At 41.3% G+C, this 14189-nt stretch overlaps 1 protein-coding gene across 2 annotated transcripts; it reads right to left on the bottom strand.

The window, feature by feature from the left end:
- Nucleotides 1-101: 101 nt before the first annotated feature.
- Nucleotides 102-14189, bottom strand: MCOLN3 (mucolipin 3). 2 transcript variants are annotated; one of them, XM_015870424.2, is made up of 14 exons: nucleotides 13759-14189; nucleotides 12412-12641; nucleotides 11011-11178; nucleotides 10147-10300; nucleotides 9605-9689; nucleotides 9427-9523; nucleotides 8733-8832; nucleotides 6704-6816; nucleotides 6474-6623; nucleotides 4761-4862; nucleotides 4527-4649; nucleotides 3740-3946; nucleotides 3210-3339; nucleotides 102-1366 (listed from the first exon to the last, which is right to left on the bottom strand). In XM_015870424.2, exons 2-14 carry the CDS (start codon nucleotides 12637-12639, stop codon nucleotides 1347-1349), a joined length of 1677 nt encoding a protein of 558 aa, XP_015725910.1. In that variant the 5' UTR covers nucleotides 12640-12641; nucleotides 13759-14189; the 3' UTR covers nucleotides 102-1346. The 2 variants fall into 2 exon arrangements, with proteins under 2 accessions (XP_015725910.1, XP_015725911.1); XM_015870425.2 differs by lacking the exon at nucleotides 13759-14189 and adding an exon at nucleotides 12953-13607.

The raw sequence follows: 14189 nt of genomic DNA, 5'->3' as shown, positions 1-14189 counted from the left end.
ACATAATGTACAATAGTGCATATTGTTCAGGGTTTTTTTAATCTTGTATATTAACCTGGCAAATTATTTACTCTTGAAATGACCACCCATACACACAATAGTTATCGCAACTGCAGGTGTTTATTGTAGTGCATTTGCAGTAAGTGAACATTCAGACAAAAGGTGTTTAGTGTCCACTGTGTTGGTACACAGCATACAGAATTTCATTACATGATTTCACACACACTTATGGGATTGTTGCTTAAATTGCAAGTTATCTAAAATATGCTTTCCTTTGTCTTTCTATTCTGCTCCTATAGTGAAGGGAGCATAGGAAATAAGGCATCCATTGCATGGTATCACAATGAGCAAACCATACAAACTAAGTTGACAAAACTGAACTTTAGTAAGATCTAGACAGCCACAGACAGTACCAGGTCACACAGCTTGGTAGGAAACATCAGTTTCTAACCTGTGGTGCGATGTGACTCTCAGAGTCTATGTCTTTACTTTAGTCCAGGTTTACAGACTGGTACACTAAAGGAAGTTCTCTACTTAAAAATATATACTTTGAAAGTGCTCCTGCTTGACTACTCCTTAAAAAAATTAAGGTCAGCACACTGCTCAGCAGAATGCTATAAGGGGCTCTGGCTGGGGCTGGATGTGGGCCATCCACATCTCTCCACTCACGTCACCTCTCCAACTTCATTTCCAGCCTTTCATGTTCTCGCTTCTCTGAAAGGAGACTGCTATGTTCCTCACATGGTGCTTCTCATCATACAAATATTTAGTTGATGCTCAGAGCCATATCTGAATGGCTTGTGCATCAATCCACTGTACTGTCTCCAGAAACAAGTCCTACCAAATTTCATAGTTTTAATTTATTTTCACAATTATTACAGATTAAAAAACAAACAAACAAAAAAAAAACTGCTGAGGGAACCAGACTGCTTTAATTCACTCATTGCATGAGAGAGAATGCCTGCAGTACTGAGGACTAGCTTGATGCTCAAAGTCACTGTTATATGACACTATTTCTTCATGTTGAAAGTTACTGACTTCCTAATCTGCTCATGTAGTCTAGTCCAGTCTGAACACAGACAGCTTGTTAATGCCCTTTGCAGTCTAGCAAATTTTAACTGAGGAAACAAATAGAACAAAGCTAAAAAACAAACAAACCTGAGCTAGAAGTGAGAGCGCCTGACCAGAAAGGCTGTAAGTGTATCACAAGCTTTTGCCACAGGTTTACACTGGTTTTGGAGAAAAGCATTTAGACTTAGGGTGTAAGATTTTCCACCAGCTCTATAATATCTACTTCCTGCAATGTGTGCTGCTTCAGAGCCTCCATGGTATGCTCCCACAGACCATCAGATATGTTCACTAGGACCTGTGCAAGAAAGGGGGGAAAATGTCAGGTGCACACATCAAAATTCAATTGCACAAGAAGCTTTAAAATGCATCTGAACTATCTAATTATGTATCTGCCTGGTAAGAAACTACCATGAATCACTGTAAAACATTTTGAATATGTGAAAGACGTAGGAGGAGCCCCATGTGTATTGCAGGGCCACGTGGACCATCAGAGGAACAGAAGCCATATCATCTTTACCACTTGAGATACTCGTTTCTTCCCACAGATCATTTGTTTCAAAGTAAGACCAGACAGACACAGAACTGAGCTGAGGAGCAATGTACACTAATTCTAGGCAACTGCAAAGTTGGCCCCTGGTCTAGCTCCTAGGGACAGAATCATGCTACTTCCAGATACAGTCAGTTTCGAGCACTAATGTGCATAGCGTGAAAAGCACACGTGGATCACATTTGCCACCAAAATAGAATAATTAATCAGTTAGGAAATAAGACTACAAAACCAGGTACTTCAATGCCTGCAGCTCCATTTGCATCCAGGGCTTTGCGGGCTGCCCAGTCCAGACCAAGTTGCTTGAGAGCAACCAGGTTTTCACTCTCAAATGCTTTTTGTGCTTTTTTTGTGTTGAGTTTCTTGTCTGGCTACACTGAGAAGTGTGCACAGAAAAGGAAATATTAACATCAGCACCCTTTACTCAGGAGCAAGGCCTGCTCCACTTCATCCCGCACTTTCATCCCAAGTAAGGCAATCAGTCGGAACAAGGGCTCTCAGCTCTAGGTGGTGTTGCTGCAGGGTCTGCTCTGTCCTGGCTCCAAAACATGCCCCCATCTCCTCTCCTTCATAGATATGTGACAATTAACAACACATCATACCCAGAAAAGCCCATAGCAAGGAGACACAAAGGTCTTGGATCTTTTTAGGAAGCTGCAAGTGTTTAAGGCTCCCACACCGAGGGGCCCTTCTGCAAGCAAAGTGCAGAGCTGCAGCCAGCCGGGTTAAACATAAACCTCATATCCTGCAACTGGTAGTCCTGAAGAAACAAAGTGTTAAATAACTGAAGCATTACGCTCTCCATGGTGGAAGTTAGGCAGTCCTTCTCTAAGCACTGTGACAATATTACTTTAAACTGTGTGCTATTTTAAAACCTTTGAAAGATGATCTTTTCAAAAAGTTTCTGGCTTGTTAGCATCTACATTTGGAACCCCCTGGATAAAGAATAATTGAAAACTGGGTAAGAGGATGCAGAATGAGTTCAGCAAGTCTCGACTGTTGGTGCAGAAAGGATTAATATTTGCACATAACAAATACAGGGTTTCCAAGTTACTGTGTTTATTTACAAGGCCTGCTCCAAAAGTAATGCTTCCTGTTTTTTTTATGTTGGCCCACACTGTCAGTCGGATGTTGGTAGGATGGCAGTAATGGTTGAACCTTCACACCAATATGCTGTTACGTTTTGTTTTTGTGTGACAGATGGCAGCAGAGGAGCAGTCTGACAGAATGGCAACCAACATGGAAGCCTGAATGAAGCAAAGGTGTGTCCATGAATTCCTCAGTTTGGAAAATATGGCTTCCATTGACATTCATTGATGCTTGCTGAATGTTTATGGGGACCAAACAGCGAATGTGAGCACAGTGAGGCAGTGGGTGGCATGTTTTAGCAGTGGCAACAGTGTCAGGCTTTTAACTCAAGCATTTCATTACAGAACATTACAAACAGTTTTTATTACTTTATTACTTCAGTGTTTTATTTTTCCCTTGTCCCCCCAAATCAGGTATGCTTCATACACATTACACCAGGGATATTTTGTGGTGTGTTGAATTTGTGTATACGTTACTGTATAATTTTAACGTGGGTACTTACCATTACAACAACAGAAGAGAGATACAGAACCTTCCTCTTCTAACCTGTACCTTCCAGAGTTTGGTAAATCTTTGCACTGTGATATAAATCTCTGAAGTTCTGTCTCTGGAAAGCCATCTTGTTGGTAGTGCTAAAAATTGATATTTAGTTAAATCTTGAACAAGGCTAAAGCACAGAACAGCCTAAAGCAATACATTAAGAACATAAAGTAAGACTTGTCTCCCCAGAACACTTTTCAGGTATTATTCAAGCATGAAATTAGAAGATTCAGAGGACTGTATATGAAATTCCTACTTTTTAGTTGATAATAAGCATCCATTAGGAGAGGAAATCAGACAGGTTTATAAGAAAACCAAAGTAGGAAAGAATTAAAAATCTCTTGCAATCACTCAATGCCCTCAAAAATAGCTTTTACATTCATTCATAAAACTGGCTTGCACCACAAGCCAAAATATCAAGGGAGATGAAAGTCTGGATAGCACCAATCTTGTCTTTTTTATCCCAAACAAATGTTAAGAGTTCACGCTTACCTTGATAGTTTCATACGTATCTGTAATGAGGGCAATGAAGAGACTTAGCACCATGTAGATGAACAGACTGATGAAGGAGTAGAGGTAGATTCTACTGAATAACCAAACCAAGTAACTTTTCTGCTGCATTTTTGCAAAAGTGGCAAACATGTCATCTCCATTTATCAATGAAAAGAGGCATTCAGAAACCACATTCAGAGAACGGAACTGAAAAAGACAAGGACATCTGTTGCCACTTTATTTGGGGCCCTAGATTGTACATAACCTGAAGGAGATATATGGCTGTTGACTGGATCCTCTGAACACATTGTACACCCAGACATGCACACTGCATGACAACATGCAGTACTAACCAGAAAGTACTTATGGAATGAGCAAAGTTTGTCCCCTCCTATATACAAAAGCAATCAATCCACTCTTTTGTAAACTCTTGCTATTTGATAAGCCAATTTCACTTTAAAAAAGGATAAGATCCCCAAAGTTTTAGTCTGATAATAGTGTTCTGGGAGATCAAAATTGTTTCTCAAAATACCACTCAGGACTCCCAGCATATGACTGGAAGTCACAGCAGCTTCCACTCCTGACTCAGAGCTTTCACAATGAGAGGGAAGTCTGACCGTGTTGTGACAGTCAGGCTACTCAAACATTAGCATCATGTTAAAGATGAGTGATTATTGTATTAAGGGAAGCCTTGACATGGAAACTTAGAAGACAACAGTAGTAAACTCTCATTTATTTAGAATCTATTACACTATTCACTTTGTATTTTTAATCTTGAGTATATTACCTTCACATGGTATGGCCCTAGTACAATCCATCCACAGAAACAATAGCCTAGATAGATCATAGCAGCGCAACAGCAGAACCTCATGACGTTGGGTAATGCTGCTCTCAGTGTCAGAATGAGAAGCTGCAGAAAGCAATGCAAACAGTAAGAATTCAGCCAGGCATTTCTTCTTGTTGTCTTATAGCAGCAAACAGAATAAATACCAACAGCATGAAGATCTCAGGAGATCCTTACATTATACTTCTGAAAGAAACCTAGGTAGCGAATGACTCCAAGCCACACCAGCATAGTGGATGTTCCTAGCAGTATGCTACAGACATCATAACTTGTCAGACTCTAAAGGAAAGAAAATAAAAATAGAAAAAATCAAGTATTATAACAAATGATGGGTTTTAAATTGCAACTCTTGTTACTGCAAAGATCTAATGAGCAACTTTGTTTTCCTTGGAAATCTCTCCCATTAGAAATTAGTTTGGGGAAATACGTTGTAGAGAGAAGTGCCACCAAAGAATAAGGGAATTTTCAAAGTGCTACTCATTCCACATGCCTTTAAAAATTACTGTTGAACCAGATTCTCACCATGAGCTAAGTGTTATTTGATAGGCCAGCAGCACAGCTGGACTGCAGCTGCAGAGACCCCCCTTCTTCAATACACAACTCAACAGGTCCTGCTGTGTGGCCCTGAAAACACCTCATGCTGTTCCCAGAACTGCAGACACTGCTGCTGCAATCTGCTGCAACTGCATCAGCAGATTCCCCAAACTAGCTTTGGACTTTCTCTACCACACCACAACATACAGTATAAACCTGATTTTAGAACTACAGAGCAAAAACAGCTCTTCCAGTACGTAGATAAAGCTTTTATTTTTATTTTTATTATTTATTTATTTTAATATTGTAAGGTGTCAGCAGAGTTCAGATAAACACTAAGGAGGATTTGGCTGTGTAACAAAGACCTGTGAGGTGTAGGAAGTTGTCAAGGAGAAGAATAATTAGCTTTTAACCAGAGCTTCATGTATATGTTTTTCTTCTGTCTATACATACTGGTCCATTTTCATCCAAGTTACCCTATACCCTGTCCCATGAACTACATCTCTTCTCCAAAATGCCCACAACTGGTCAGGTGTCTTGAATAAAATGTGTTCACTACTTTCTGTGAGAGAATGGACCTCTTCCAAGTGAGCACGGACCTCTCTCTCATCTCAGCTCCTCTCTACTTTTAAGTTTATAGCTCCTAAAGTAAGATAGAGCAATGTGTGATAATCAAACAGTCACCAGATTGATTTCAGCTCTGTCCTTTCATCACTACCGTCCAAAGTCTGTTGTGTTGCAATGCTAAGCTTCAAAGTCTGATATAGATTCAGTAAAAAAAAAACAAAACATGATCTGAATACTACAGTGCTTCAGTGTATCATATTGCAACTTTTGTTGCCCAACATTTCATATTTATTTGTTTATTTTCTGTTGTAAGTTTATTTTAGAAATTGAAGGCTTAAAACCAGGCTGTAGCTGAGTGTTCTGTACATGCTGGAATCCAGAAACTAAGAAAGCAGCAAAGTGATGCTTAAAAGAAAATCTCTATGCCAGTTAAACACTTTTTAAACCTGGTATAGAAACTTAAATGCTAAATTAAAGAAAATAAATAAGAAAGCAAACCTATCTGGCCCTAAATGGGGCAGAGAGGAAGTGAATAGTCTTAAATGTTCAGAGATGAAATTATTTTATTCCCTTGAGACACCTGAAAGGAGCAAAGAGTATTAGAACTCCAATATGTAGTCATATTTGGAAACAATAAACCTGAGTTATAATTCCAAACACAAAGACAGAGTTCCAAAATTGTGTGCCAGTTGGAATCAAGGACAGCCAGCCTAGAGACCTCAGAGATTTAAACCTAGGTGAGACAGAAACAGTCAGCATTGCTTCCAACTAGCAGACTAAGTATCTTACCTTGGCCTGTATCTCCATTTTGAGAGTTGATCCAACGATAGTTAGGACATCACTAACCATAATTAGGATATACCAGCCATTGACAAATTCCATCTGATCATTGTAAGATACTTCTTTCTTGTAATAATATAGGAAAAAACTTACAAATTCCTGGGGGAAAGGAAGAGAGGGAAAGGTTCATTAGACTAATGAAAAACATAAAGACTTTCCAAAGGAAGAGTTATACTCACTCTTTGGAGCCGAATTCCTTTGATTACTGATCGTGTGCAAAGGACCAATGAACTCAGACAGATCAGTATGATAAAAGCATCAAAGATCATCATGTAATGTGTATTCTTCTGTACTGCAGGAACAAAAACATACATGTTTTATATGTATAACCATATACATTTCATCTTGAGTATTGAAGTATGAATCAATTTTTTATGTTTGCTATATTTATATGAATTAAGACAAATCCTTGCATTTTTCCCACAAAAGCATACCTGACATTTTCAAGAGACACATGAGTATATCTGAACTACCAACACCACTCCAGTTAGTTTAGAGAGGTTGACACCACATCAAAAATGTCATATATCAGAGTGTGAACGTTTCTTGCAATGCTGCAGAATGGGAGGTAGGACTTGTCTATTTTGCAAGCACTGGAACGGCCCTCTGAGCCACGACATTGGTATAAAAAAAAATCTCAATAATTTTACAATACAGATTTTCTCTTCCAGAACAGAATTTGACTATCAGATGGCTCTTCTGACCTCAGTTTGCACTACTGCTCAGATATCTATGACCAACACTGAACTAGACATGAGTTCTCCATCTCTTTTGTTACTAAAAGTAACATTCTTGATCAATTAAGGACAATTTTTGCAGCAAAACTTCTGCTATACATCTTTCTTCTTTTTGTCCTTAACATACAGCAGAATCTAGATAGGGTTAGTATAAGGATTTGATTTTTAATGCTGAAAGAGTTACTACATTTGAGGGGAAAAAAATTGAAGAAATCTAATGCTAAGGTTGAAAGAATGGGCAGCAAGTCTCCAAAATGGGATGCTGATATTCTAGTCAACATCACAAAGATACCAACTATCCAGAAAAAGCTCACCTTCTTCTTGTTTAGAAATCTCTAATACGTGTACTAGTGCCAAACAAGATGGTTCTGCAGCATAGTTCAGAACAGCAGCATTTGACATCACTGCCTTCGTATTTTTCTTTGGCTTTCAAAAAATAATATAGGACACTTCAGGAGATGATACTGAAAACTGTAACTGAGGCAATCTACACCAGTGTCAAATCTGGATTATTACAGAGGCCAGCTATCAAAACCTTATCCTACTGCACAAGTAATCGGTTAGAGGTAGCATGCCATCTGGTGTACATTTATAACATGGCATCTAACAAAGACAGCTGATTGACAGTTTAGCAGACTATGCGTTTGCTTAAACAGTATGTTTCACCCTCTGTGACGCACTTCATTAAATTCACAGTATTCATTCCAGCTAGGACCTTAAAAAAATAACTCTCCTTTACTAAATATCAGCTGTTCACATGGGAATTTCCTAACGCAGGTATAGCAAAAGAGAAAGCAACAAAATAGAAAAATAGACCATCTCCACCAGGAAAAAATAAAAATAAAAACTATGAAAAGCAAGTGGAATTTAAAGTCCTGCACAGCTCCCGGCATTCAAAGAGATTCTTTAATCTACAAAGACCTCTGGCAAAGTTTTGAATGGAGATTGTAGCTCCCAACAAAGGGTGCTCCTACTATCAACTATTTAAAATAGATACTCAACCATGCTTCTCATCTCAGTTAGACACAGATACACACTAAACTATTTTTAAGCAGCAATCAGGAGTATTTCCAGCTATTTCACTCTAGCAGCCCTTAGCAACAGTGCTTCCTTATCTGCCTGCTGTTAAGGCCTGAAATAAGAGTGAATCAGTTTCAACTTTCCACCACTATCGCATGTCCTTCCGTTGCCTGGTGCTAGAGCAATGCTTCATGGCCTGCCATAACAAGTGAGCAGCTTAAGCTCAATAGCCAAAACCAGAATGATGAAAACATTTTGGCACAACAGTATCAATGGTACAAGATTTCACAGTTGTTTAAGAACAATTCTTCAGGAAAAAACAAACCAACAACCAGGATTTAGAGTGTACCTATTAGACAGTGTATGTCAATAGTGCCTCCTCTTTAAATAAAAAAAAGGTTGACAAATATTATGCTAGTTTAACATGAAATTTTGAAGTTATGTCACTTACTTGATCCAGAAACATGCCAGTCTTTACATTCCCTGATCTCTATTTCGTTGTCTAGACTGATTTTGATTCTTCCACTGTGGGCTTTATTATCAAACACTATCTGTAGTAACAAAGAATTAATTAAAAGTGACTGTTAAAACATTAAATATTTAGTATATTGTACTGCTAAGTTTGCACAATAATTCAGAATAATTCTCTTCAGGCAGAAGTGAAGAAAGTTGTTTAAGATTAAAGTAATTGCTGATTATTCAAATCTAGTGTTGACAAAATGAAAAACAAATCTGGTATTACTTGTTTAAGAAAACACTGAAATACAGGTGGAATTCTTTTAAGTACAGCCCCACATCCCTGTGGTCTGAAAAATAAAAAAAACCCACAACACATTCCTAGAAACATCTCTCTAAAGAGAAGAAGTTCATGTTCTTTCCATACTTCAACAGGATTAGATTACAAAAGCTGTAACCTGAACAAGCACACGAGGACTGTATCAGATGCGCCCAAAGCTTAACCTACAGTAACACCTGAGAGTAGTTTACAGGGTACTAATTCAAGGCAGAGTAATCCAGACTCCACTAAGGACACTGAATGACACCCAGCAGTCCTCAGAAAACACCTGCACTGACTGCATATAGTTCATAAGCACAAATGGTTTCTCATTTTTGAACTGAAAGACACAGGGCAGACATCCATGTACCGTCAGGGTGAAATCGTAACAGTCAGGGAGCTCGTGGTGACGAACGGTCTGGAGGTTGATTGCCTTCAGATTGAACATGAGTTGCACTGCCACTAGCCTGGAACAGGGTCTCAAGTTAGTTTTTTTGCAAAGAAAATGCACAAAAACACCAGTGCAGGAGGTACTTATTCCTCCTTACCTGTGGAAATCCAGAGTGAAATTCAAATTGTGCTTTCCCACTGTTCTGTTGTCTAAAGACATCATTGGCTCAATGTACAAGCAGTCTGCAATGGATAAGTACTCACAATAATATCTCAAGGGTTATCACGCTCTTTAACTGTAATCTGCCCTTCCCACTCCCAAAGCTGTGAAGTGCAGTTGACTAGAGCAGTAAAGATAGCACGCTTAAGTGGTGAGTCAGTTTGGAGTCTTGGTTACAAATACGTTGACTTTCTGAACACCAGCCAAGTTATTTAGCATGAATTCACTGGGAAGGCCCCTGAAATTAGCCTTGTATTAGATGATCATTGTGCTAACAGCATCGCTTTTTGTGCAGAAAAGGGCTGTTTCCCTGGAAGTGAGGTTAGTTACACAGTAGTTTTCTTACCAGTTTTGGCTAGTACTAAGTTCAGTACAGATCATTTGATACAACGATACAATACTGGATGCTCACTAAGAATGTATCTTTAAGTGTAGGGTCCCTCCACCCAAAGAAAGAACACAGTAGATAAGATTCATCACCAGTCACAATCTCTGGGTCTATATCAAAGGTGTCATTGCCAGGACAGATGGTTCCTCGCTTGTAGAATTGTTGACATACAGCCAGAGCTGTCTCTTCTGCTCCTTTCTTCTCATAAGCATGGTTTCCAACAGAAATGTTGGGCAACTGTAAGTACTAAAGTTCAGAACAAAGAGATTAACGAAGTTAGATGGCACCAAAACTACTGATCTCTTAGGAAACAAACTAAAAAACACTCTGGCTAAAATCCAAGGAGCTCAATGAGACAAAATCTATTGATTAGCTCCAGGGATGCCTGCACAAATCCAGTGCTCTGGTAATGACAGGCAGTCTGCTTCTTTTCCTGAAAAAACAGCAGATTTCTCAACCAGTTCATTCCAGAAATGGCTTTACCTAAAGTATTAACACTACTCAACTAATTTACCAAATAATATAGCAACACCTTTTATTCTTAATGACTTATGGTATAGGAAAAGCAGTGAGATCTGAGTAATTTAGGGTTTTTCTTAGTCTTCCACTCCTAATCCTTTTAATTCTCTATTACTTTAATGCCACTGAGGAAATATGCCTCCCACAACAACAACAACAACAACAACAAAAACTGAAGGGCAGGAGTAAACTAACTCTGGTTGGGGACTGACCCATGAAAGTTCACCTGCATGCACTAAGGTGCAACTGTGTTTGAGCAAGTGCCTCAAACAATAGACAGGACACAAGCCTTTCCCTCTACCAAGTACAGAAGCAAGTCAGTATTTTAGTATTAAGCAACAGGTGTATGCATTAGATCTCAGATACAATCCAGGAAGAAAGAGGAAAAAAGTGCACCCAGGTAAAGAGCATGTATGTATCTCAGTAGCAATCCTTACCTGATTGATGGCAAAGAATATTTGGTCGTAGACATCTGTCTGTGTGTATACCGCATAGGTATCATCCATTCTGTCCATGTACCCTTTCAAGAAGAGATGTTTGAATGCAATAGTGTTCTCTTCTTTGAAGGCAACCACCATTTGATTGCTCAATCCAAAAAGCACCAGCTGTAAAAGACATTTATATTTCTTGTTCAAAGACAAACTTGGCTTCCATATTAATAGACAAATTCTGTCTTACAAACAGCTAGTTACTGTCATCATGCTGGTAAACACAGCACTTACACGCAGGCTATTCCATGTCAGAGCTGGTCAAAAGAAAGCTTTAAGGAATTCAATGGGCTTTAAAAATGTTCCTCTAACACAATGACCAGCTTCTTGGCTAAGGACTTGCATTTTCACAAAGAAAAGGATACTATCTCAAATTCAATCTACCCATATCCTGTTACACACGATCTTTACTTCAGCCTGACACTAATATAACTCACCTTAGGAAATCTAAGTGTTTCTCAGAGAAATAGGCAGGACAAGACATGACCAGACCTCACTTTGAAGTCCTGACTCCAGTGCAGAAAAGGCAAATTGAGGACAATGCAGATAAATAAATAAATAAATAACATCTCAGGTTTGAGCAAAAGGTGCCTTGACAGTAACAGATAAAAACGGTGCTTGTAACAGGATAACTTCAGAGCCGTCACATACTGCAACAGCTCATCAAGTCAGCACAAAACCCTGCGAACTGCTATCCAGGCTGGGAAAGGCTCCCAGAAGAATGCGCTCTATTGTTTGCAGGAGCTCTCAGTTCTCTTTAGTGCCTATTGTTCCACAGCTGGTGTCTGGCAGTATTGTGAAGAAACTCATCAGAGGTAAGTCTGAACCAGCAGTCTACGGATCCGCTTTATGGCCATGAGGCAAACTGGATATTTAGTTTTTGATAAGGATAATTCAGTGGTTACAAAGACATTAAAGCAGTCTGTGGGCAGGCTGGCTGTTGAAGACACACAGGAATGCGCTAACAAATCAAAAGCACAAAGATTTAATTGCCTATTGACAGAGTTTCTCTGAAAAGTCCAGATCTTATTTAGAAACTTCCACCATAAAATTTTATTTCTAATTGTAAAACGGGGCAGATAACAACTAGAGGAGAAAAAATGGAAAAAAAATATCCTTAAAAATGGTTCCTTTCATCTCCACTGTCAGGAAATCTATTTTTTCAATCAGTAGTTTAAGAGAAAAGTACATCACCCAGGATCCTGAGATCTACACTACACCTGTGAGACCAAGACAGTTCTGCAGTCCATCCTCCTTCACTCTACACACTAGGCCAAGGAAAAAGCCTTTGTCACCTGCACCCCTCATTTGTATTCATTGGATTGAGTTCCCTGCTTACACAGTACTCACCTGAACGGTAACCATTGCTATTTTGAGCAGCTGAATCCCAAGTTTCCAAGGTTTTCTGCCCCGGGCCCAGAATTTTTCACACGGGTTCATGAAGAAGAACTTCAGCTTCCTTCTGAGCTGGTCTTCCACCAGCAGCTCCTGTGGCAGCAGCAGGTGTTGTCTGTAGCTGCAGAGCCCTTCATCCTCTGGAACACTGCAGCTGCTTACAGCCACTTCAGGAGCCTCCATTGCTGAAACGACAAAAGTCTGTGGTGGTTGGAAAACATGCGAGCATCAGTACAGAAGCATTAGATCAGCCTGTGCTGACAGCGTGGGCACCAGAGCTGTTTGTCTTCCGTGAAGGTACCCACATGTTACACTGAGCTTAAGAGCTAACTTGTAATGCTGCACACACCCTAGAGGCAGAACCCATACAGGTAACTTAACATTCAAATACAAATGGAATTTCTGTCCCTTCGGAATGATGCAGTCATTGATGGAAAACCTCTTCCCCTCTCGTTTCCCAACACCAGCACCACATACACAGGACACTGTGACTCACTTCCTCCTGTCTAGAAGAGCACCAAAGCCTCTCTGCAGTGCTCTGGGCACGTATCTCCTTCTGGAGCTGGTGTTCCCCACAGCTACCCATCAGCTGTCCAGTACCCAAAAGAAATGCAGTTTTCAAGACAAACAGTTCTTTTCTCAGACGTCAGTAATAGCATCATTCTTCACTTGAAGCGGAGCCCAAGCTGTGCCAAGTGCAATTCAGATACATTACCTGAGCAACTAACTGCCACTTAGCACCACTACATCGATTGCTACAGCCATAAAAGCCTGAACGCAAACCACTGGTGATCATGAACCTGGCAATAAGACCGAACATAATGGTAAGCATCGCGAGGAGCTCAGCTGTCAAGCGACAACAAGTTTGGAACCGGCAGTCAGACTCAGCCAGCAGGGATGGGGCCAGGCGAGCCCCGCACAACCCTGATTCCCTTCCATACCAATATGCTTTGCCACCGCCGAGCTGCTGTCAGTGCATGCACCTGATAACAAAACAAGCACTTCTTGACCTCACGGTATCAGCTGCAGAAGACTCTCAAGACAAACACAAGGCACGTTTTGCATCCCGCCTGCACACTGAGACAACGCGGGCTCCGATCCCACGGGGATATCGCCGCACACAGCCCGTCCCCTCCTTGCAGCACCGCACCGCGCCTCGCCCTCTCCCCACTCCCCGCAGCCGGCTGAGCGCCACGGGGCCTCCTCTGCGCAGCCCCCCGCACCCAACCGGGAGAGAAGCGCTGGGCTCCCCGTGCTCGGCCCCCGGCTGGCAGCGCAGAGCGGCGGCTTTGACGCAGATACCTGAGCTGTGCTCCCGCTGCGGGCACCGCGCTGGGCGCCCTGCGGGGCGCAGCGGCTCGGCAGCTCCCGGCTCCCACCGCCAGGATCCTGCAGGCACTGCGCGGCACCGCCCTGCACGGCTTTGGTCCGGGCCGCCGCGGCGGAAGGGAAGGCCGAGCCTCCCGTCCTACAATTTGCTGTGCCACATCTTTAATTAGACAAAAAAAAGAGCAAAACACAACGCGATGCAACAGACCCTTCCGGCTACGGAAATGCAGTTGCAAAGGGCAGGCGGAGGGACGGGGCGCGCACTGATGTGGGATGATGCCGGGGCAAAGTGAGTTATCGCTGTGCAGCGCACAGAGCAGCGCAGCTCCGCACCGAACCGGACGGCACCGAACCGCCCGCACATCCCCCGCTGCACAGACCCAGCGCAGCCCCCGCCCGCTGCC

This window comes from Coturnix japonica, chromosome 8, assembly GCF_001577835.2.
Source record: "Coturnix japonica isolate 7356 chromosome 8, Coturnix japonica 2.1, whole genome shotgun sequence".
Taxonomy (NCBI): domain Eukaryota; kingdom Metazoa; phylum Chordata; class Aves; order Galliformes; family Phasianidae; genus Coturnix; species Coturnix japonica.
The sequence above is the reverse complement of the archived record's forward strand: the minus strand, read 5'-3'. Positions and strand labels throughout refer to the sequence as shown.